Source organism: Sarcophilus harrisii, chromosome 5, assembly GCF_902635505.1.
Source record: "Sarcophilus harrisii chromosome 5, mSarHar1.11, whole genome shotgun sequence".
Classification (NCBI taxonomy): domain Eukaryota; kingdom Metazoa; phylum Chordata; class Mammalia; order Dasyuromorphia; family Dasyuridae; genus Sarcophilus; species Sarcophilus harrisii.
In genome coordinates, this window is record NC_045430.1 from 74,095,422 (window position 1) to 74,118,248 (window position 22,827).

The 22,827-nt window shown below is 37.7% G+C and overlaps 1 protein-coding gene across 1 annotated transcript in view; it reads right to left on the bottom strand.

Moving 5' to 3' along the window:
• Window positions 1–18,252, bottom strand: part of MSRB3 (methionine sulfoxide reductase B3) — a 166,932-nt gene extending 148,680 nt beyond the window's left edge. The window contains 3 exon segments of the mRNA XM_031940172.1: window positions 17,354–17,450; window positions 17,452–17,781; window positions 18,187–18,252. Coding sequence (XP_031796032.1) covers window positions 17,354–17,450; window positions 17,452–17,781; window positions 18,187–18,252 — 493 coding nt within the window.
• Between the last annotated feature and the right edge of the window lie 4,575 nt (window positions 18,253–22,827).

The window sequence follows — 22,827 nt, forward strand, 5'->3', positions numbered from 1 at the left end:
TTGGCTTTTTTTAATCATCTCATTATATCTTACTTTCCAAAATAAATAACATTTAAAAGTTATTAGATATTAGAGCATTTTTAATTTCCACATAAAGACTTTACTTAACATCAATTTATATACTTCATATTCATATGTGTCAAATTGCAGCAACTCATCTTTGTCATGACTCTATGCTACCTAATGATGACATTGGCAGATAATCTATATCTAGAAGTTCAAGATGAAACAATTCAACTTTGATTTCATTTGTGCACAACATGGAATGTTGAGAAAGCAGGATCAGAGAGATCAGAGAGAGGGAGGGAGAGGAGAGAGAGGAGAGAGAGAGAGAGAGAGAGAGAGAGAGAGAGAGAGAGAGAGAGAGAGAGAGAAATTGCAATCTGGGAGTCTTCTGTATAAAGATGATAGTTAAAGCATCCCAAAAGGGATGTAAAGGAAGAAAAGGAATGGACCAAGGAAAGAACCTCAGGAACACTTCCATTTAGAGTGTGAGATATGGAAGATGAACCAGCAAAGGAGATACAGAAAACCTCAGCTCTATAAGAGAGCCAAGAGAGAGCTGTTCATAAAAATCCAAAGTACTGACCATCCAAGAGGAACAGATGATCAACAAAAGAGTAAGGTCAAGAAAGATAAAAAGATCAGTAAATCTGACAATTAGGACATCATTAATAACTGTGTAGAAAGCAGTGAGTGAAAAGAGGGAAGATGAAGTAATGAATATAGACACATTTTCAAAGATTTTAGTTAAGAGAATTTGAAAACTAGAAGATACTCTTAAATCAAGGCCTTTTTAAAACTTTTTTTAACTATCCCTTTTTTGCCCCAGAAAATTTTATGTGATCCCAGATGAAGAGGTATATAAAATAGGTATACATATCAAATGTTTACTGATAATAAATCATAATTTCATGACCCCCACATCTACTTACAAGATTCCATACAGAATTGTGACCCACAATTTAAGAAGCGAGGCTCTAAAAGATATTCAGTTCTTTGATACTACAGATCAGTAGTTCTCAAGAGAGAAAGGAACCTGCCCAAGATCACCCAATATGATAGACCTAGATCTAGAAACCAAGTTTTAGGTTACTTCCTCTTATTCAATAGTATTTTTCTCCATCTTAAAATAGAAATGATGATCTTATTGTTATTACATTCCTCCCACTGCTGTTGTAAGGTAAATTCTATATAAATTATAAACTGTAATTGTGATCTATTTATCCTCTCTATACACTTCACAGGGAGAAAGAAACTACTAAGAGACTAAGTCACAAGTCATTGTTTTCAACCACTACGTTCTTTGCCTTTAAAATGTTCCTAGACAAATCATTTAATCCTGATCGCCTTGCAGGAGGAGGAGGGGAAGGAAGGGGAAGAGAAGGAGGAGGAGAAGGAAGAATAGAAGAAGAATCATACATGGAAAAGACTTTAAAAATCATATGGTGAGGAGATTATTATTTAATTCAACTATCTAATCCAATTATTTTAATTCAATTAAATTTATTTTTATCAGTGAAAAAACTAAGGTCAAAATGTTAGTTATTTGATCATAATAGTTTATTCATGACAACTAATAATAAATAGTTGCTGTTGCATTATCTGTAAGTTGAAGCAAATTTTTCATGTTTCCTGGTTTAGTTAACTTGGATTTGAAGTTTTTATTGAAAAAATATGTAAATTGTACCCTTTGACCAATAATATTCCACTGCTAAGTATATAATCCAAGAAGATCAAAAACAAAGAGAAAGTGTCCATAATTACTAAAATATTTGCATTATCATTTTCTGTAGAACTGCCCTCATTGTTTCTAGCCAATGAAGAAAGACTTGAATACTTTGGGGATCACAAAGTAATCCCCTTAATATCTGAACATGTGAAAAGCTGTTGAACCAGGGGTTCTTTAAAAGTTTATAACTTTTTCAGCTTTTGTCTTCTTTTCCTAGCTAAAATCACAGCAGAACTATTTGAGTTTATCTGTGTAAGGGTTGAAGAAGAAAGTTTATGCCCTTCTCCCATACCTCCCCAGTAGCATGACACTCTTTCATGGAGCAGGAGGACTCAACTAGCTAAGTTTAAACCTTGACACCTAGCTGCTGTCATTTAATCTTGTGTTTCTTTGCCTTTTCATGGATAAACAAAGAACAATTCTGAGGTGGATATGTATATTCTAATATTCCATATGGAGTGAAGTATGTGAGTTTAAGAAGTTGGAGATCCTGGGTCCTTTAGGCAGAGGTGAATGGGAAGGGGATGAGGGAAGAAGGGAAGGAAGATAGGAGTTTTTGCATCAGAGAAAACAACCACTAGCAAGAGGATAAATCCAAGTCTAGTCTGACTTGCCAGAAAACTGGGATCCAGAGAGATTTTTTGGAGTGTAGAGTCAAGTTGGTATGTTAAGCATCTCTTCAACAATCTTGTCAAATATTTTATGTTTAACTTCCCAAGAAAGTATAACAGTACTTATAAATTTTTCTTGTAAGATTTTTTATAAGTACTTATAAGATTTTCTTGTCGAGCTATGCTTATTAGAAGCTTTTGTGTTAATAACTTTTTGTGTGTTGGAAATAATAGTTATTCTATAACTAATTCATGTTGAATCCTGAATATGTTTCCACTCCTCTTTTAAGGAATACTTTAGACATGAGACAATCTAAGCTTTAAATAATCTTCCTCCAGGTTTCAGGGGGCAGACATAATAGGCAAAATAGTTTCACCATCTTCAAAATGGTCAGATTTTCCAAGGACTAAAATCAGTCAAAACATGAATAAGTTTTAAGGGCAGAGGATCCCCTTAGTGAGGGATAAGAGGATACAACACTTTAGTTCTTTAGGTTCACAAAGAGTTGTAATTGTTATAGAAATATATCTAAAATAATCATCATAGTCACTGAAGGATCAGGAGATACCTCATGTACGAGGTGGCAACTATGCTAAATTTTAAAAAAAACAAGGGATTCTAAGAGGCTGAGGGAAAGAAGAAGGCATGAGAGACAGCTCATAGCAAGCAAGGTGGAAAATGAAATAATAAAGAAATGATGAGGGAAGTCAAATCAACAAGCATCTTTTTTGAAAGCTCCATCATATATTGGAGCACAAAAACTAGTAAATCTGGCAGAAAACAAATTGCAAATATTGAGCCCTTTCAAAAATCTTAAGTTGCATAGAAAGTTTGCATGCATTTATGAAAAACTTAAGATAGGTATAAGCAAACTCATTCAATTTAAACATCAGCAAGAAATTATAATATTAACATATAATATTAACTTATTACAATTTTACATCAAACTCCAATGGCTTTGAATTTTCATAATAGATTCTTTCTACTTAAAACCATATTTTTCCCCTACTGTAGAATTGTTTTCTTCCTCCAACTACAATTGCCAACAATTTGGTTACAGTTTAAAGGATCAGTGCAGCACAATACAAAATTCATTTATGAGGAACATTGAGAGAGAGAGAAAAAGAGAGAGAAAGAGAGAGTTTTTGTTTTTCCTATTCAATTTTTTTTTTTAGTTCAGAAAATGCCTCAGAAGAGACTGTTTTAAAAGAAAAAAGAACAAAACAAGAAAAAAATCAAAACACATTTTAATGTACCTTCTTAATGAGCTAAGAATTGGAGATAAAAAGAAAAACCAGAAACAGTTCCTGCCCTAAAGGCGCTCACAATCTAATGGTGAAGCCAAAATGGGAACAATTATTTATAAATAAGATATACACAGGATAAGTCAGAAACAATCATTGGAGGGGAATGCATGAAGGACTTCTTACAGACATTAGGACTTTAGCTGAGACTTGAGAGAAGCCAGGTTAGGCAGGAGGCAGGGATGAGGAAGAAATTATCCAGACATCTACTTGCACTCTCCTATCAAAAACAGACTAGCTAATAATTTCCTGTGGTCTGTGTCTGAGATCATATTGGTGAACTGATGTACCAGTGAGTACTTCTGTCAATGTAGTTCTTAAAATATTCTGCAATTTTTAGAGAGTTGCCTGGGGCATAGAGGGATTAAGTGATTTACCTAGGATTACAAAATTAGTTGGTGTTAAAGGTGGGACTAGTCTTCTTGACCCAGAATTGAGTTCTTTATTCACTAGTTATGCCATCCTTCAAGGGGTAGAGGAATCAACAAGGATAAATTCTATTTTGGATCCGATTCTTACTAAAGATGGATGGAACAGATGGACAGAACAGACAGAACTTCATGAGAAGAAATGAGAGACAACTATGAGCTGTCTCTTATGCCTTCCTCTTTCCCTCAGCCTCTTAGAATCCCTTGTTTTCTTTAAATTTAGCTTAGTTGCCATCTCATACATGAGACTGATCCCTCAGTGACTATGATGACTATTTTAGATATATTTCTATAACAATTACAACTCTTTGTGAACCCAAAGAACTGTTGTATCCTCTCATCCTTCACTAAGGGAACCCTCTGCTCTTAAAACTCATTCATGTTTTGACTGATTTTAATCCTTGGAAAATCTGACCATTTTGAAAAAGGGTGGAACTATATTTGCTTATTTTCTGGGGAAAAGATTGCCATACCTTAGAATATGTCACAGAGAAAAGTGAAGAGAGGTATTGTCTGATCACAAGCCTACTACATTTGAGAAGAGCAGAATTAGGAATTATAGACACAAAAATAATAATGAAATTCATGGGAGCTGTTGAAATCGCCAAATGAGGAGAAAAAAAAAGGATGGCTCTGGGCAGAGTTTGGGGAAATACCCACAATTGGTTGTAAGACATGAATGAAAATAAAGCAAAGGAGACACTGAGAAGGAACAGTTTGGTAGGAGAAAAACTGACAATAGAGACAGGAAAAATCTAGAATGGAGAGAATATCTAAGACTGTCACCATACCAAAAGCTGTAAGAAAGATTAGGACTGAGAAAGGCCAACAGGATGCTGTTGAAGGAACAATGAACTGTCCAACCATTTTGGAAAGCAATTTGAATCACTTAAAGAGTGATGAAAATATTTATATCTAGAGATCAGGATACTATAGATATATACTCTACAAGGAAGTCAGAGACAAAAAGATTCCATATGTACCAAAATATTTCCAGATTCACTTTTTATTATAGAAAAAAGAAAGAAAGAAAGAAAGAAAGAAAGAAAGAAAGAAAGAAAGAAAGAAAGAAAGAAAGAAAGAAAGAAAGAAAGAAAGAAAAAGAAAGGAAGAAGGAAGAAAGATTATAGGTAGATAGAAAAATAGATAAGATATCTTATTTGTACATAGTTGCTTCTATGATATTCTCCTGCATCAGATTCCCCCGTGCTTCATAACTGCAGGAATTGTTTTTTGTCTTTCTTTGTATGCTTTGTATGCACAGTCCTTGACATATAATATAGTAAGTGCTTCATAAATGCTTCTGATGAATTTCAAAATGCTACCACCACCACCCAAACTAGTTTAAAATGATTAACCTAGAAATTAGATGATAGTTGGGTTATTTGGAAGAGATGTTTAAGAGAAAAAATAAATCAAGCATTGGAGTTGTTTTGATATTAGAGACATAAAGATATAAAAACAAAAAGTAATGTAGCAGTCTATCCAAAAAAAAGGTAAACTCCTCAAATAATTCAAGACAAATAAGAGTTAAGCATTCTAGAATTAATGGATTCAATGTAAAAAAAGCAACTGAGGTTGCTAGAGATCTATTAGAATTTAGCAGAAAAACAATGTTGCTCTGATAAGTTCTAACTGTAGTTTCAATAATTCCTGCCCCCTAAACTATTCCTTTTTGTAATACCTGTAGTTCTAATCTTTTGGTCCAACTCTGTGAATTCATTAGTATAGAAACTCCCACAGATACAGAATGATAATTCATCTGTAATATATAGGCTGAAAAGGTTACTTAAGAGTACTACAGATAAGTTTAAAAAGATTTGTTCATTTCTCATATAATTATTAATGTATTAGAAATAAGAATTGAATGGTGGTCTTCCTTACTCCAAGGCCATTCACTCCTCTATAGACTATGTCATGCTACTTTTCAATCATTCTAATTACTATATAATTACTACTATATAATTCTAATTACTATTTGGTTCTAATATATAACATAATGTATATATAAAACATTTTTCATAATGCTAAATAAAGAGCTCAATTTCTACAGTCATTTCCTAATGTATTATATGTAACTTATATATACCATGAATTAGCAGTTGTGGGTTCACTTTCCACAACTAAAATGAATCCTGGGACAGAATGTCAGATCCAAAATAAGGCAAGATTCCTACTGCTCCCCAAAGAATTCCCCTGTTTATGAGTTATCTCCATAAACTGTCATGTGGCTCTCTTGGATATAGATAAACTATCTGAATTTCCTGGGATTCCACTGAATTCACCACATTTCCAGTATTACAATCAAGAGAAAATTATAGCTTTTAAGGAAAAAGATAACTCTATCAGCCAAAAATTCCAGTTTCATTTTTCTTTATCATTTTCACCCTATATTTCAAAAAATTTATAACATTAGTGATGGTAGGGGCTTCAGGGACCAGTCTTCTTATTTTAAAGATAAGGTAATGACGCCTCAGAAAGGCTGTGCCTTGTCCAAGGTCAAAAAATTAGTTAAATGAAAAAAATGGATGGAAATTCAATTCTCCTGACTCTCTGTCAAGGCCTATTTCTCAAAGATTAATGTTAGTTATGTATATTTTAAAATTAGACATGGAAATATAATGAAATGGAAAAAAATTAAGAGAATCATTTAAACAAACCAGTATTAAATGTCTGCAAGGTGTAACAGTACACTATGCTAGCTGTTTAAAGATAAAATACAATATAGTTCCTAACCTTGAAGAATTTAAAATCTAGCAGATAAGAAGGGAGGGGAGAGAGGGAGAGAGAAAAAAACTGGAACTCAAAATCTTGTAACAACATATGCTAAAAACTTTCTTTACACATAATTGGGGGAAATTAAATATTATATAAAAATTGAAAATGTGGCAAATGAAATAAGACATCTGTATAAATAACCATAATATTAATTAGAATATGATATTCTAATGCAAAGAAAAGATCCAGAGAAAAATATTTTTAAAGATTCTTTGAAGAGACCATTTCAATGAAGGAGATTAAAAAAGCTATCTTGATGAAGACCAGTTCCAATGATCTTGTGATGAAGAGCGCCATCTGCACCCAGAGAGAGAACTGTGGGAACTAAGTGTGATTCACAACTTAGCATTTTCACTCTTTTTGTTGTTGTTTGCTTGCATTTTATTTTTTTTTTCTGTTTTTTCCTGGCTGATTTGATTTTTCTTGGGCAGAAAAATAATTGAATAAATATGTATGCATATATTGGATTTAACATATATTCTATCATGTTTAATATATATTGAACTACTTGCCATCTAGTGGAGGAAGTGAGGGAAGGAGGGGTAGGGAATTGGAGGGGAAGGTTTTGCAAGGATTAATGTTGCAGAATTATCCATGCATATGTTTTGAAAAATAAAAAGCTTTATTAAAAAAAAGGTATCTTAAAGGTTAGCACACTAGAACTAGTCATTGAAAGAAGAGGAATCATTAGTCAGTCAGTAAGCATTTATCAAGCACTTAATGTGTCCTAGGAACTGTGAATTTTAACAAGTAGAATTGGGAGTAAGGAAAGGTTACCCAATACACACATGGGGAGGGTAGAAGCAAATTCTAGTCTGGCTACAGTTAAGAAGATGTGAAAAGGAGACATTGTGAAGGAGAGGAGTGTGAAATAAGGTCGGACAAACAAAACCAGATTGTGACATATTATGGCGTTTTTATTTCACTCACTAGATAACTGAAGGACTTTTGAGATGGGGGAACTCTGAGATCTATATATTGTAAAAATGACTATAAGTGATATAAGACAGGTATTAGAATAGAAGAATATAGCAGTGGGAGATGAATTAAAAAGTTACTGCAATAGTCCAAGTGAAAAGGAATGAGTAATGTAACCCTGAACTGGGATAGGATGAGTGTGAGTAGAAATGAAAGAATACATAAAGTTGAATTTACAATATTTGGCAAATGACTGAATGTACGAAGGAGGGGAAAGTCAACAAAGATGCCAAGATTTCAAGCCAAGGTAATCAAGTGGGATGACCCAACTGTAATGTCTATTGCAATAAAAAAAAAAATGTTAGGAGAAAGGAAACGTTTATCTTTTGGGAGCGGGGAGGAGGGTGGAGAAAAAGAGAATGAGTTTTAGGTACCTGTAGAAGATCCACATTAAAATGTCAAATAGGCAGTTGGAAATGTGAAAACAGAAAAATGAAGAGAGGTGGTAGAAATATCGATTTGGTGATTATTACAACAAAGGTAATAAAGCCCTAACTGTAGGTGAGATCAGCAAATGGTTGAGCAGAGAATGGGTGGCAATAAGTTTAGACTGCTCTCTCTAAAAATGTGGCAACCAATGGGAAAAGAAAATTAGGACAACAGCTTGAGGGATGGAGGACAATAGCTGAGAGAAAAAAAGTTTCTTAAGGATAGGAGAGATCTGAGAAGAAGCTAGTACTGAAAATACTGAAGATACAAGCAAGTCATTGGATAATTATGGGAGCAAGGTGCCAGCACAGGGCAAGAGATCGAGGAGAAAGGTGGAAGAACAATCTCTGGCAAAAGAAAAAGAAAAATGAAAAATGGATGCACCCTCCTCTGATACTGAGGGGACAAAGAAAGAACTTGAAGGGTTGGAAGAAAGAAGGATTTGAAGTAGAGTTGACACTCTTTATCACTTTCTTCATCTGCAAAATAAGAATAATAATAGCATCTACCTCCCAGAATTATTATGAGGATAAAATGAGTGAATAGGTACTCATATATGTATAGATATACACATATATACATACATACATACAGTTTTATAAATCTTAAGAATTCTATATAAATGCTACATATTACTATTATTTGTCTTCTTCAACGTGTTTTGATTACAAAGTGCTCAAGATGTCAACAAACATTTCTAATATTTGTAAGGTACTTTGTAAATCTTTAAGTGCTATATAAATGCTACTGGTTACCATTATTATTATTATTAAAATAGGGAGGAAAAGCATCTTCTAAAAGGGAAAAAGTGAACTTGAAGAGGGTGGGGAAGGTTTTTAACAGATGTGAAGATAAAAAGAATGAGGAAGAAAGGTGAAATTAATGTTTTCTAAAAAGCAAAAGAGAAGGAAAATTCAGGAGCAAAAGAAGATAATTTTGCCAAATAAAGACCCGTCAGTGTGTTTTTTTGTTTTGCCTTAAAGTAAAATGTTTGGCATATTTCAGAATGTAAAAAGCAGGTATAACAGTATACAGTTAGTTGGAGGGTATTTGAAAGAAAGTGAAGAAGAAATAAATTTTTAAAATATATAAATATAGGGCAGCTAGATGACACAGCAAATAGAGCACAAGCTCTGAAGTCAGAAGGACCTGAGTTCAAATTTAGCTTCGGATACAACACTTCTTAGCTGTGTGACCCTGGGCAAGTAACTTAATCCCGGGCAAGTCACTTAACCCCAGGCAAGTCACTTAACCCCAACTGCCCCAGCAAAAATCAACCAAACAAAAATATATGAATATGAAGAAGAATCAATCAATCAATAAGGATTATTAAGCATGTACCATGTGCAGCAACAATATAAGAACAAAACACTCTATTCTTGCAAGATAATTACACTCTTATGGGGGAAATAACAAATACACATATAAGTAGCAGCAGCTACTAAGTAAATAATAGCTGCAAACATATGGGCACTAATAGTTGGGAGGGATCAGAAAAGTTTTCATGCAGAAGATGGTACCTGAACTGAAAGTTAAAGAAGAGGAACTCTATGAGAGAGAAAATAAAAGAAAGGAAAGCATTCTAGACGAGGAGATGGATGGTGCAGAGACAGATAAAAGTATTTTATGTGAGGACCTGAGCCAGAGGGCCAATTTAGCTGAATTGAAGAGTATGGGTAGGAGATCAATGTTCAAGGAAGCTGGAAAGATGGGTGGAAGCCAGGTTGTGTAGGACTTAAAAGATAAACAGTTTACATTTGATCCTAGAGACTTGAGGAAACTACTAGAAGTGATGAATATTCACATGGTCTGATCTGCACTTAGAGAAAATTACTTTGGCAGCAGTGTGAAGGATGGACTAGAATGGGGAGAGCCTTGAGTCCAGGAGACTAATTAGGAGGAAGCTGCAATAATCTAGTTAAGGGATAGTAAGGACCTGTAACACTAAGTCCACAGCTGTGTGAATGGAGAGAAAGGGTTGGACCCAAGAGACATTGTGAAGGTGGAAGATTTAGCAACTAGTTGGAAATGTAGGGTAAAGGAGAGGAAGAGTCTAAAATAATGCTGAAGATACAGACCTGGGAGACTGAGGAGAGTGGTACCTTGGACAGAAATAGGCAATTTTAGATGTCTTTAGGATATCTAATTTGAAATGTCTAATAAGCAACTGGCAATGAGGGACTGAAAGTCAAGGGAGTTAATTTTATGGATTAGAGTCATCTGAGTAGAAAATTTTGATACTTAAAAAGCCATGGGAGCTGATAAAGATTATGAAGAGAGAAGGAAGGAAAAGCAAGACAAGAGAAGGGAAAGCAAGAGATAATAAGGGAAGGGATGACAAGGGACGGGAAGGGAAGGAAAGTCTAAAAAAAAATCTTGTTAAATTCACTCATTATTAGGGAACAATAATAATAATTCAGCAAAAGTGACTAAGGAGGTTCGGAAGAGAACCTGGAAAGAGATGTTTCAAGAAACTCAGAGATGTTGAGCAATAGTATCAAATACAGGGCAATGGTTAGGGCACCAACCCTGATGTGAGGAGAACCCGAGTTAAATCCAGCCTCAAACACTTAATACTTCCTAGCTGTGTGACCCTGGGCAAATCACCTAACCCCAATTACCTCACCAATAGTATCAAAAACAGCAAATAGGTCAAAAAAGGATTAGAACGAGAAAAAGCCATCATGTATGGTAATTAAGAAGTCATTGGTAATTGGAGAAAGTAGTTTCAATTGAATGATGAGGTCAGAAGGAAAGAGAATAAGCATTTATTAAGCAACTATCATGTGCCAGGCACTGTACTGATTGCTTTACAAATATCTCATTTGATTCTCACAACAATCCTGTAAGATTAATGCTATTATTGTTCCCATTTTACAGTTAAGAAAACTGAGGTAGAAAAGGTTCAGTGTTACATACACATAGTATATCTGAGCACATGTATTCCTGTATTCTATTTATTGTGCCTACCTAACTGCCTCTAAAGTCTGAGACCAGATTAGAAAGGGTTGAAGAGACAAGAATGAAAAGCTGTGGAATTGGAGACAAATATTTTTCTCTGTCTCTGTCTCTCTCTGTCTCTGTCTCTCTCTGCCTCTATCTCTCTGTGTCTCTCTCTGTCTCTCTGTCTTTCTGTCTGTCTCTCTGTCTCTGTCTCTCTCTCTGTCTCTCTGTCTCTGTCTCTGTGTCTCTGTCTTTGTGTCTCTGTCTCTCTCTGTCTCTCTGTCTCTCTCCCTGTCTCCCTGTCTCTCTGTCTCTCTCTCTGTCTCTGTCTCTCTGCCTCTCTGTCTCTGTCTCTGTCTTTCTCTTTTTCCTCTCTCTCTCTCTCTCTCTCCCCCTTTTTTTCTCCTTCTCCCTCCCTTATTTTCCCCGCCTCTTTCTCTCTCTCATCCTGACAAATTACTTCTAGAAGGGAGATGGTAATATTCCTTTTTCCCTACTGTCATTTTCAGAAACAGAAAGCAACGACAAGCTAAATGTGAGACATTAAAAGCACATGGGTGAGTAAATGGGTTGCCAAAAAGAACTGAAGACTGAACAAGAGTTCAATAAGCATCTAATAAAATGGATATGTGTGAAATGGGCAAACATATTGTGTAACCACAAAATAGACTCATACTAAAACAGGACAAAACTTTCTAGGAACATCCTAACTGGTGAGCTTAATTGACGGCAAGACAAAATAGAGATGCAAATAGGACTATTGAGGTTTTCCATTAAAAGCCCACAGCTCAAGATATAGTTACATTGGGATTCTAATGCTTCTATGATTGGTATGGCATTTGAATGTACGTTTATATATGCCAAAATTGGTTTTGATTTATTTTTAATAACTTGTTATAAACTAAAATTCCAAATTCATGGAATATTATATTATCCACCAACTACAGTCTTAAGATTCACTAGTAGAGATCTGAAATACAGTTTGACTGAATTTTAAAAGAAAGCATTATTTAAACTTCGTGGCAAACCATATTAGGAATTACAGAAAAATGCAAATTACTTTGAAGTCAGATATGTACTTCCTCCAGTATTTGTCAGAAAAGTTACAAGGCAGTGAGAGATTAGGATGAGAATGAGAAATTAGGACACCACCCCCTTCCATCCTTTCCCAGAATGCCCTTTGACTGTGGAAGTCCTGAAAAGGAAACCAGATGCCTAATCTGAGGATCATTCCTGTGGACCAATTCTCCAAGGGAATGGGAGTAGGATACAACTTCAGCCCTGAGACTGAAGAATAGGCTCATTCTAACACATCCTAAGATCTAGGAGAAAGGGCTAATAGTCCAGCCCCATCCACTCTAGCTTACCTAACTTTATCATCCATTGAGGGAAGAAAAACTTTACCCATATAATTGTGCTATAACAGGGAATGAAATATGTTCAAAAGTGAGATATGGTTAAAATGTTATGAAAAATCTGAAGAAGAAATCACTTGCATGGTTGGTTGGTTGATTGATTGATTGGATGGTCGGCTGGTTGACCTTCCCTTTCAAAGAGGACAAAAATGACATGTGGGAGTTAGGGCACAGTGTAGTATGTCCTACTGTGGCTGATCAGACCAATATAAGCTCAGAAGGCTTGACCAAATCTGGTGCAAATAGTCTACATGAACATTTCATAGTACATGGTATTTAGAGAGCAGGGGGGGATGGGAATCACAGAAATCTGAATTAGATACTGATGGCAAAGGTTTCAAAAGGCAGAGATGGTCTGGATGGGAAAGACTATTCATTCCAGGCATGTAGAATACTATGATTGTAGAAAATGCATGAGACAACAATGGGGGACAGATGAATGGAGTGCAGTTTGCCTAGAAACCAGAAATAAAGGAAAGAAGAAGAGTGGGAGATAAAGTTTAGAAAGATAAGGCATGGTCTGATTGTGGAGGACTTTGAATACTAGAATAAGAGTTTATATCTTTTTTTATCAGACAATAAATAGAAACACTAAAAAAGTATAAGCAGAGGAGTAATGCAGTTGGAGAGGTACATTCAGAATGTTGTAAAGCAATAATGATGGAAAGAGGAAAACCAGGCTTCTTACAATATAGTCCAATGATAAGGGATTAAAACTAACATAGTACCAAAGAGAGGAGGAAATAATAATGCAAGGGAAATACAGTGCATCACTTTATTCAAGTCACTTAACCTTTTGTTCCCTTCAATTTCCACTCCAGTAAAATGGGTAAAATAATCTTAGTACTACCTAAAAAAAGGATGTGACAAGGAAAAAAAGGCATTGGCCTGTGATTTCATTGACATAGGGAGCTCTTATTTAAGGAAACTTCCCCTCCCATTCACTCAAACTTGGAGGGGGGTATTTTTTTGCCCCCAACTTGGCCTGAGGGTGGGAGAGAAAGTCTAAAGAGTTTCTACAATCTGTTAGTAACATTATCTGTATGAGTTTATCTAGGATGTCAAATTAATTGAGTCTTCCTAAAGCACTTGTTGAAATTACACAATCTAAAAGGAAAATAACTGGATATTAAAAACCTAAAACCTTGAATAAGAGGCAGCCCTTCTCTCCCTAACCCTCAAGTCAAAGTGCTATATTTTAAAAACTATTTATATACTGAATTTAATTCCTTTAAAGCTTGGTGATCAGGGTTGTTAAAAATGAACTACTTATTAACTGAACAGTGAAAGGAGTCCTTGAGGACATTTTTGATGCTGCCCACTATGGTTATACCTGTTTTGGAAGCTGATCTTGCTGGGTTGGTCTCTTTTACTCACTCTTTATTCATGTTACACAAACTAACAATGGGTAACCCCCAAGAGTCACTCTTTCCTCTCTAAACTGTCTGTTTTGATGATCTCTCTAGTTCTCAGGGATTCAAATATCATCTTTATGCAAATAATTCTAAGATGTATTTATATCCAACCTTTGATTCCCCCTGAGTTCCATCTCCATATCAACAATAGCCAATGGGATGAATCCCATAGGTATTTTAAATCAGCTTGTTGGAAACGGAACTCATTATCTTTTCCCCAAAACTTTCCTATTACTGTCAAGGTCCCCACTTACTCTGGATTTCAATCTATTGAATCTTGAAATTATCTTTAATGTCTTACTCATGTGCGATGTCACTGACCCCAAATAGCCAATGACTCCACAATATATTTTTTTACTTCTATCTTCCAGACATCCCTCATATATGACCCCTGCCTTTCCCCTCATACAACTGCAATTCTAGTTCAGATCTTCATCACCTTTTGTCTGGACCATATCACTTAGTTCTTCACATAGCTATAAAGGAGATTTTCATGGGTCTCACTATGTCACATCCTCTTCAATTTAATAAATTTTTAGTGGCAACCTGTTATTACATGATTAAATATAAAATCTTATCTGTTTCCCAATCTGGCCCCTCTCCTCTCTTTCCAGTCTTTTTATTCTATATTTCCCTTCCAGAAACTTTACAGTCCAGGACTTACTATTAACTGAAGGGAAGGAAGTAACAGTGACCTAGAGATCTGTCTGCTTGCCTGGCTTCACTGAGGCACTTGTGTCCTCAAATAGCCCTTAATAGTTAAGGCTAATTCTAAGTCCCCTAGAGCTAAAATCAAACTCATCATGTTTGACTGGGACTGTACTAGTTAGGAGTCCATCATGTTCTTCCAATAAGAATCTAGATCCAGGAAATTGAACAGAAGCTGGAAGGGGAAGCAGGACAGGGAGAAACAAGCAATTCCGTAGACACTGATAACCAATCAGTTCCCTATAGCTCAAGTTTTAAAGGTCAGAACCAAGTAAGGGTAGGGTTGTAAGTACTATTTATTTAGTTTCTCTTTAATTGACTTTCAATTTTCTTTTACATTAATAAATGGTGTATTTAATAGATTTCCTGTAAGCATCAAGGGATTAGGAACAAAATGCAACAAACTTCGACTTTGTTTCTTTTTGCTAGTTATTAAGTTTTAGCAGAATACTAAGATGTGGATACATTATTTCAAACTCAAGTATGGCTTAGTATTTTAGAATGTTAGCACAATCAACTGACCTTTTTTTCTTTTTTAAATTATAAAATAGAGTGTGTATGTTGATTCAAGCCTCAAATAACGCCAAGCACTTGTAACCTTGGCAGGCAAATGGTCTAGGCACAGTGACAAGACTTTAAAGGGCAGGCTGCGAGCTCAGCTGAAAAAAAAAAATTAAAAAAAAAAAAAGATATGCCTGTAAGGATGCTAATAAAAGTCGCCAAAAATTAAACTCAACTGGAATCAAAATTATAAGAATGTTAAAGGAATTCAAGCAGTAAGTCTACTATTGTATTCAAAATTATGGCCAACAGGATACTTTCTAATACTGCTGGATTAAATTGTATTAAATTGATTAACATGTCACTGAAGTACACAATTTCCCTGGACATATACTACTTGAATCAGGGTCTGAGAACTCTTTCTGTAAAAGGCGGAAAGTTCTTGGGCCTTGTTGTTTGTGCTTAAAACTAAAAAGGGATCATATAAAAGAATAGTATCCTTTTGGAAAGTAATTCCTTCTCTCCCCCTTCCCCTCCCCCCCCAAAAAACAAACAAAACTTGAAGTGGTCTTTAGGCCAACATTTAAAAAATTTAACAATTTTTCTTTCTGACATAAGAACTGTACCTGTTTCCAGATAAATCTGCATAAAAATGAATTTTCTAGTTTGTCAAAAAAAAGCATTCTATTTTTTAAAAAGCTACTTTTTAATATTTTATCCTAGCCCTCAAAAAGACCTTAAAAGGGAAAACAAGTGAATGAATGTGGAGGTAGCCCTTTATCTTGATAATCTAGTTAACAACAATAAAAGGAAAAATAAAATGACATTAACTGAACTTTGCTATGAACAAAAGTTTCCTTTCCTCAGTTCGTTGTATTTAATTGCCAGATTACTCTGATGACTAATAGTTTGCTTGTAACAAATACCAAAGTACATGGAAAGTACATGGAATACTTTCATATTTTGTTTGCACCTGATAAACAGGATTTGTCCCATTAAATCAAGGGCTCTTAACCTCTGGAGTACATGATCTTATTTTTTTAAAAAAGTGTATTTCATTATAATTGGATGTTTTATTTTATGTTTTAAAACATAATTCTGAGAAGGGGACCATAAGCTTCCCCAGCCTGCCAAAGGAGGCCATCACATGCACAAAAAAGGGATGAACTTCTCTTATAAGGAGTAATTAGTTCTGTGACTATGTCAACAGAGATCAAGAACTGCAAAGGATCTCAGACACTATCTAATGGAACCTGCTCTAAATAAGGAAACGGAGACTCCAGAAGAGAATAAATGACTAGACACATGACACTGTAGTAAGTTTAAGAGGTGAGATTCAAATCCAGCTCCTCTGACTCCCAACTCAGTCTTTTACTTCAGCATTTTGGAGAAAAGGTTGAAAACCAGTATTTGGGATTTGAGAATCAGTAAATACAGTAGCCTGTAGTTTCCAAGCCAAAGGCATGAATAGCACCTTTGATTCAATTGGTCTGAATTCAGACAGTAAGAGTAGTCTCTCTGAAATATATTCAGGTGACTTTTTCCTCGTTTTTTGGGGGGAGGGGGGAGGGGGGGACAAAAACAAAAACCCAACTAGACACATCAGGAGGAGGACAAGCAACTTCGGAGTTATGTTACACTGTGGCCTGTTCACAGCTGCCCAGGAGGACCCACCAGCACAAGGTGCATTACCTAAGGCAGAAGGGACATACGCAGCCCAAGGGGGCTTCCCTCTGCGCTCCCCCCGGGTCCTGGCGCATCTCCCGGAATGGGATGGGCAGCCCTTCCCACCTGGCTCAGCCGGCCCGTTACTCCTGGCAGCTCGGTTCAGTGTTAAATGGCCTCCCCAGGAGGTGAGCTCTCCCTGCCCCCCAGGGCTGCCGGTGGCGGAGCTTCCTCTCCCAGTCCCGGGCAGGCTCCCCCCCTCTCCACGTCCATCCCCGGCCCGGCTCGCAGACCCTGCGTCATTGCAGCTAGGAGGGATCCCGGCTGGGGCTGCCGGCTCGGGGCGCGGAGGGGCTCCGCCGCTGCCTCTCCATCCCTGCTCTCGAGCCGCGCCCTCCCGAGCCCCGACTTTGCCGGGTGGGCTGGGGAGGTGGGATGCACTTACCCGGCTGTCGGGCAGCCGCCGCGGCCAGGCAGAGGCAGAGCTGGAGGCCGAGGCGCAGGGCGCGCGGCGGCGGCGGGCGCACGGACGGGCGGACCGACAGGCTGGCGGACCGACAGGCTGGCGGGGCAGAGGCAGGCAGCCGCCGTGGCCTTGGCCGGGCTCCCCGCTGTCTGTCCCTCCCCGGCTGCGGGCGACAGGGCGTCGGGAGGCATGACGGGAAATTCCTGGGCAAGAGCAGCCAACTCCAAATATGAGCATAGACGGCGAGAGAGGGAGAGGGAGGACCAAGCGGCCGGGCCGGGCTGCGGGCCCGCGTCCCGCACCTCCGCCCCCGCCGCCTTTTCACAAGTGGCATTCCCACCAGGCTTCGGGGGCCCCTCGGTCCTGCCGCTGGACCGCCTGCCCCTCCAACTCTCCTTTTCCTCAGTCTCCCTCCCCCCCTTTTTCTCCTCCTTCTTTCTTTTTTCTGCTCCCTCTCTCCTTCCTCCTTCAGGTGGGTTTGGAACCTCTGATTCCAAAGCTAGCACATCTTCTGGGAATCACTCTTCTTCCTCCTCCTTCTCCCCCTTCACAGCTACAAACAGAGCAGTTGAGCCTGGAATCAGTCCCAAGTCGAACTCAGGACCCAACTAGCTTCGGGAGGAGAGTCACTTAATCTGCTTCAGTTTCCTCAACTATAAAACCCAGCTAGATACAGAACTTAAAGGCAAGGAGGTCTGGGTTCAAATTCTGCCTCAGATAATAACAGCCATGAGTCCCTGGGTGACTTTCTGTGCCTCTCTATGACTCAGTTTCCTCATTTGTAAAAGGACAGAGTTGACTATGTATGGTACCGTGGAAAGAGCTTGGACCCTGGAGCGCTGAAGCTTATCATCCAACTTGATCTCTTGACTTTTCATTATATGGCATCTGAGGTCCCTTCTCCAGCTAGAAAGCTTACTTATTGTCCAAGATCGCAAAAGTAGAATGTGAAAGACATGGCTTTTAAATTGTGATTCCAAATTCAGTGTTGTTTATGGTGTACTATGTTGCCTCATCCTATTGTCCAAGGCTGCAAACTTGCTCCCTCTCCCCTTAATCCGCCTTGTCATATACCGGACAATGTGGGGTCGTATTAGAAATAGTCCAGGATTTTCAGTCAAGCCCTGGGTTGAAATCCCAGGGCACACTTGGACAAAACATAGAGAAACATGTCTGGTTTGTAAAAGAGCAACTAAAGAGCTCAAGATAGATTTCCTGGAGGTGGTAGTATTGGGCTGAGCTTTGAAGGAGGGGAATTTTAAGAGATGGGGTGAGAAGAGAATGTATTTCAGACTTCGGGGACAATTGTACATCTCCAGTTGAATATTAAAATGTTACTGGCTAGAAGGGGAGATATTTGTCCAAATATTGTCCCATATATCCAAAACTAAATTTATTTGTTCACTAAAACCCACCTCTCTTCCTGAATACCATATTTTCATTTTGATTTTTGTTGTTGTTGTTAATTATCTTTTGGTTTTGTATCACCTACATTTTCCAAAATTTTCCGCTCAATCCCTTCCCTTCCAAAGAATAAAAAAGGAACAAGAGTTCACAATACTAACCATCAAATAAACCAAATTTGATATCATAGCCATGATACCCCACCTCCACAATGGACAGGAAGTGCATACTCTCTCTTTCCTTTCTCTACTCTTAACTTCCCTTCCCTTCCCTTGTTTCCCCTCCCCTTCTCCCTTTCACTATCCTTTTCTTTCTTTCTGTCTGTCTTTCTCTCTCTCACACACACACATATCTTTGAACTCCAGATACAGTGTCCCTTCCACTGATCCACACTGCTTCCTTCCTTCCCCCATCTCTCACCTCCACAATATATCTCCCATTCATTTCCTTCTGTTCACTCATGTGGCTACTACCTTAGTTCAAAATAAGTCCAGGGCAATTAGACTCTGCAATGGATAGGGCAGTGACCCTTGAATCAGGAAGATCAAAGTTCAAATTCAGCCTTAGACATTAGCTGCATGACCCTGGGCAAATCACTTAACCCCAATTGCTTCATAAATAAATGAGTGAATGAATGAATAAAATAAAAAGTTCAGTCATCTCTTGTCTGCATTATTGCAACTGCCCTGTAATTGGCCTCCCAATCTCCAGTTTCTCCTCTCATGATTCTCAATACAGCTGACAAGAAATTATGACTGAATTATAGGCCCTATCATATCACTTCCTTATTTGAACAGCTGCAGTGATTCCTTCTTACCTCCAGGACAAAATACCAAACCTACTGTTTGGCATTTTAAAGTTTTTCACAATCTAATTCCAACCATTTTTTGACATATATTCTCTTTTATACATTATTATGTTACTATTCTATTATGTATTACTCTTATACACTCTATCGTCTAATCAAATGGCCTGCTGGATTTCTCATAAATGATGTTCCATCCTCATGTCTTTGAATAGATGGCCCCCTTATGCTTATTTGGCTCTCTCTTATGTGTTTATAAACTAATTCCTATAATAGTTATTTGGATACTCATTTTCTTCTCATCTAGACTTTCTCATCTACTAGATTGTAAATGCTTTGATGTCAAGGAATCTGTTAAATATTTTACCTTTTTATCTTTATTCCTAGCACAATAATAAATGTTTATTGTTGAATTGAATCATCTTATTGTGGGTGGAAATTGGCTGACTATTTTATTACCAAGTGTTTAAAGTATGTGGTATGTAAATTGGTATGGTAAAATAGAACCTTTGATTACCATTTAGGGAGGGGAGACAAACCGAAGCAGCTCCCTATGAACCAAAGGAAACTGGCAGTCTCCACTTAACCGAGAGATGTGTGAATGGCTCACTGAACTCAAAGGAGTATCCATCAGTCATCCAACTCTAGGAGGAGGCTAAAACCCAAACACCCTGGTAAACTGCCACAGGCCTCAATGAAAGCCAGAACTTACCAAGCTCTTAATTTTGAAGGAAGAAACATAGAGGAAGTCCTGAGTGCTGGATAAGAAACCACAAGCAGCTAAAGAAGCTTCTGCATGTAAGACAGTCATTAAGGACCTTGTGCAGGCTGAGATACCATTGAGACTGATAAGGGAAGATGAGTTTCACCTAAGGAAAGAATCAGCCTTCTCTTTGACTGACGATGTTGCTAGGATACCACCAGTCTGATTCTTGAAATAGGTCAAGATCTAGAATAGAATTTCACAGACAGGGTCAGTTAACTGAAAATTCTCTGCATCATGTTAATGTGACATCCTTGAATTCTATACACCAGTATGTTTGATTTTTTTTTCCCCCTTTGTTTACCAGGAAATGTTTTTTACTCTAACCAAAATTAAGGGAAGAATTTTGTTCATGCTCAGGCCAAGAGTTTCTAGGTTTGTTTTGGGGGAGCAGGAAACTTGACTTCCCCAAGGCCAGTCTTTGGAGAGAGGCAGAGAAAAAGTCAGAAAACCTCTTTCATACGGGATTTGGGATCAGACCACAAGAGCTGCTCTTGGGGCTGCTAAGGTTTTTAGTACTTACTGTTCTATAAATGAGACGGGGTAGCCTGTCACTTTTACCCACTTTCAAACTTGCCTTGACAATCAACAAACATTTATTAAGTATCTATGTACTTATGTAGTAAGCACTGTGCTACAAGTGCTGTGAATCCAGAAAAAATTAGCCTCTGCCCTCAAGGATCCTACGTTCTAACAGAGGAAATAATACATACACTTATAAGTAAACTCAAAATCTATACATGAAGACCAAATTTTAAGGGGAGGGCACGATAAGTCTGCAGAGATCAGGAAAGGCCTTCTTCAGGTCAGGGTACTTGAGATGAATTTGAAAGAAGCTACAGATTTTAAGAGGAAGTACAAGGAGAGAGCATTCCAGGAATCGGTGGTGAGGTGGTTAAGGCAGTTTGGCTGAAACATGAAATGAATGAAGGGGAGCCTTAGATGCCAGAAGGAGATGGGGGATGGAACTAGATAGCAAAGGACTTGAAATACCAAGATAGAAGGGTTTGTGTTTGGTCCTAGGGTCAAATGGGAGCTATTGAAGTTTTTAGAGTGAGAATATAACATGGTCAGATCTATATAGGCTTTGGGACTATCATGTAGAAGGACAGAACAGAAAGGAAAACAGAAGGGCAGAGATGAATTAGTTCAGGGAAGAGTCCAAGAGACACTTTAGAATCCCATTAGATTGTAAGCAATTTTTGAGCAGGCATTGTCTTGCCTCTTTTTGCATATCAGGGCTTAGCATAATGCTTGGTACACAGTAGGTGCTTATTGGAGGGCAAGAGAAGTTATAGGCAGCTACATGGTATAGTGGATAGGGCACTGGAACTCAAGTTAGGGAGTTCAAATTCTGTCTCACTTAACTTACTGTGTGACCTCAAGTCATTTAATCTGTTTGTTTCAATTTCCTCATCTGTAAAATGGGAATAATAACTGACTTTCCATGATGGTTGTGAAGATCAAATGAAATATTTGTAAAGTACTTAGCATGGTGTGTGGCTCATGTGAACAGCATCTAAATGCTAACTATTAATATATGGAGTTAGAAATTTAAAGATTTAGGAACTGGCTGATAGGGAGAAAGGGGAAAGAGAACAATGAAAGTTAATGAATCAAGGAAAACTCCAAGGTTGTGACTTGAGAACTGGAAGGATGGAGGTTCCCTTGACATACAGAAGTTACTGGCAAAAAAGGGCCCAGGGGGAGGAGATTGAGTTCTGTTTTAGATATTTTGAGTTTGATATGTCTAAAGGACATACAGTTGGAAATGTTAGTAGGCACTTGGCGATTTGGAATTGCAACAGGAGACTAGACCTATGCATCTGCAGCGATAGAAAAGGACTCATGAGGGCTGATCTCACTGAGAAAAATGTAGCTCTTTCTCAAATGTAGAAAGAAAAAGGGAGAGAGAACAGAGATCTAGGTTCCACACAGAGAGGGATGATGGTAAAATAAAAACAACTCTGGGGAAGCATCAGCTTCTTCAAGTAGGCTACATACATACATACAGGAGGAAGGTCAAGGAAGCAGTGTCATTAAAAACAAGACTATGCAAAAGGAGTAATCAATAGTGTCAATCACTGCAGAGGTCAGGAAGGAGATGGAGAAGCTACTGGTTTGAGTGATGAACTCAGAAGGCAGATTTTGAAGTTAAATAGTGAATGAGGCAAGAAAGTTGAGGTAACAGGTATAGACAGCTTTTTTTTTCCCTCGAAGTTCATCTGAGATGTAGAATGATATAGTTGGGGTGCTGGTCAGGTGAAAATGGACTGACCTTATTTTCCCTTTTGTTTTTTAATAGTTGTAGTGTCTAATTCTTTGTGACCCTATTTGAGGTTTTCTTAGCAAGGATACCAGAGAGGTTTGCCATTGCCTCCTCCAGCTCATGTTACAGATGGGGAAACTGAGGATAACCAGCTACAAAGTGTCTGAGACTGGATTTGAACTCGGAATATACATCTTCCTGACTGCAGACCC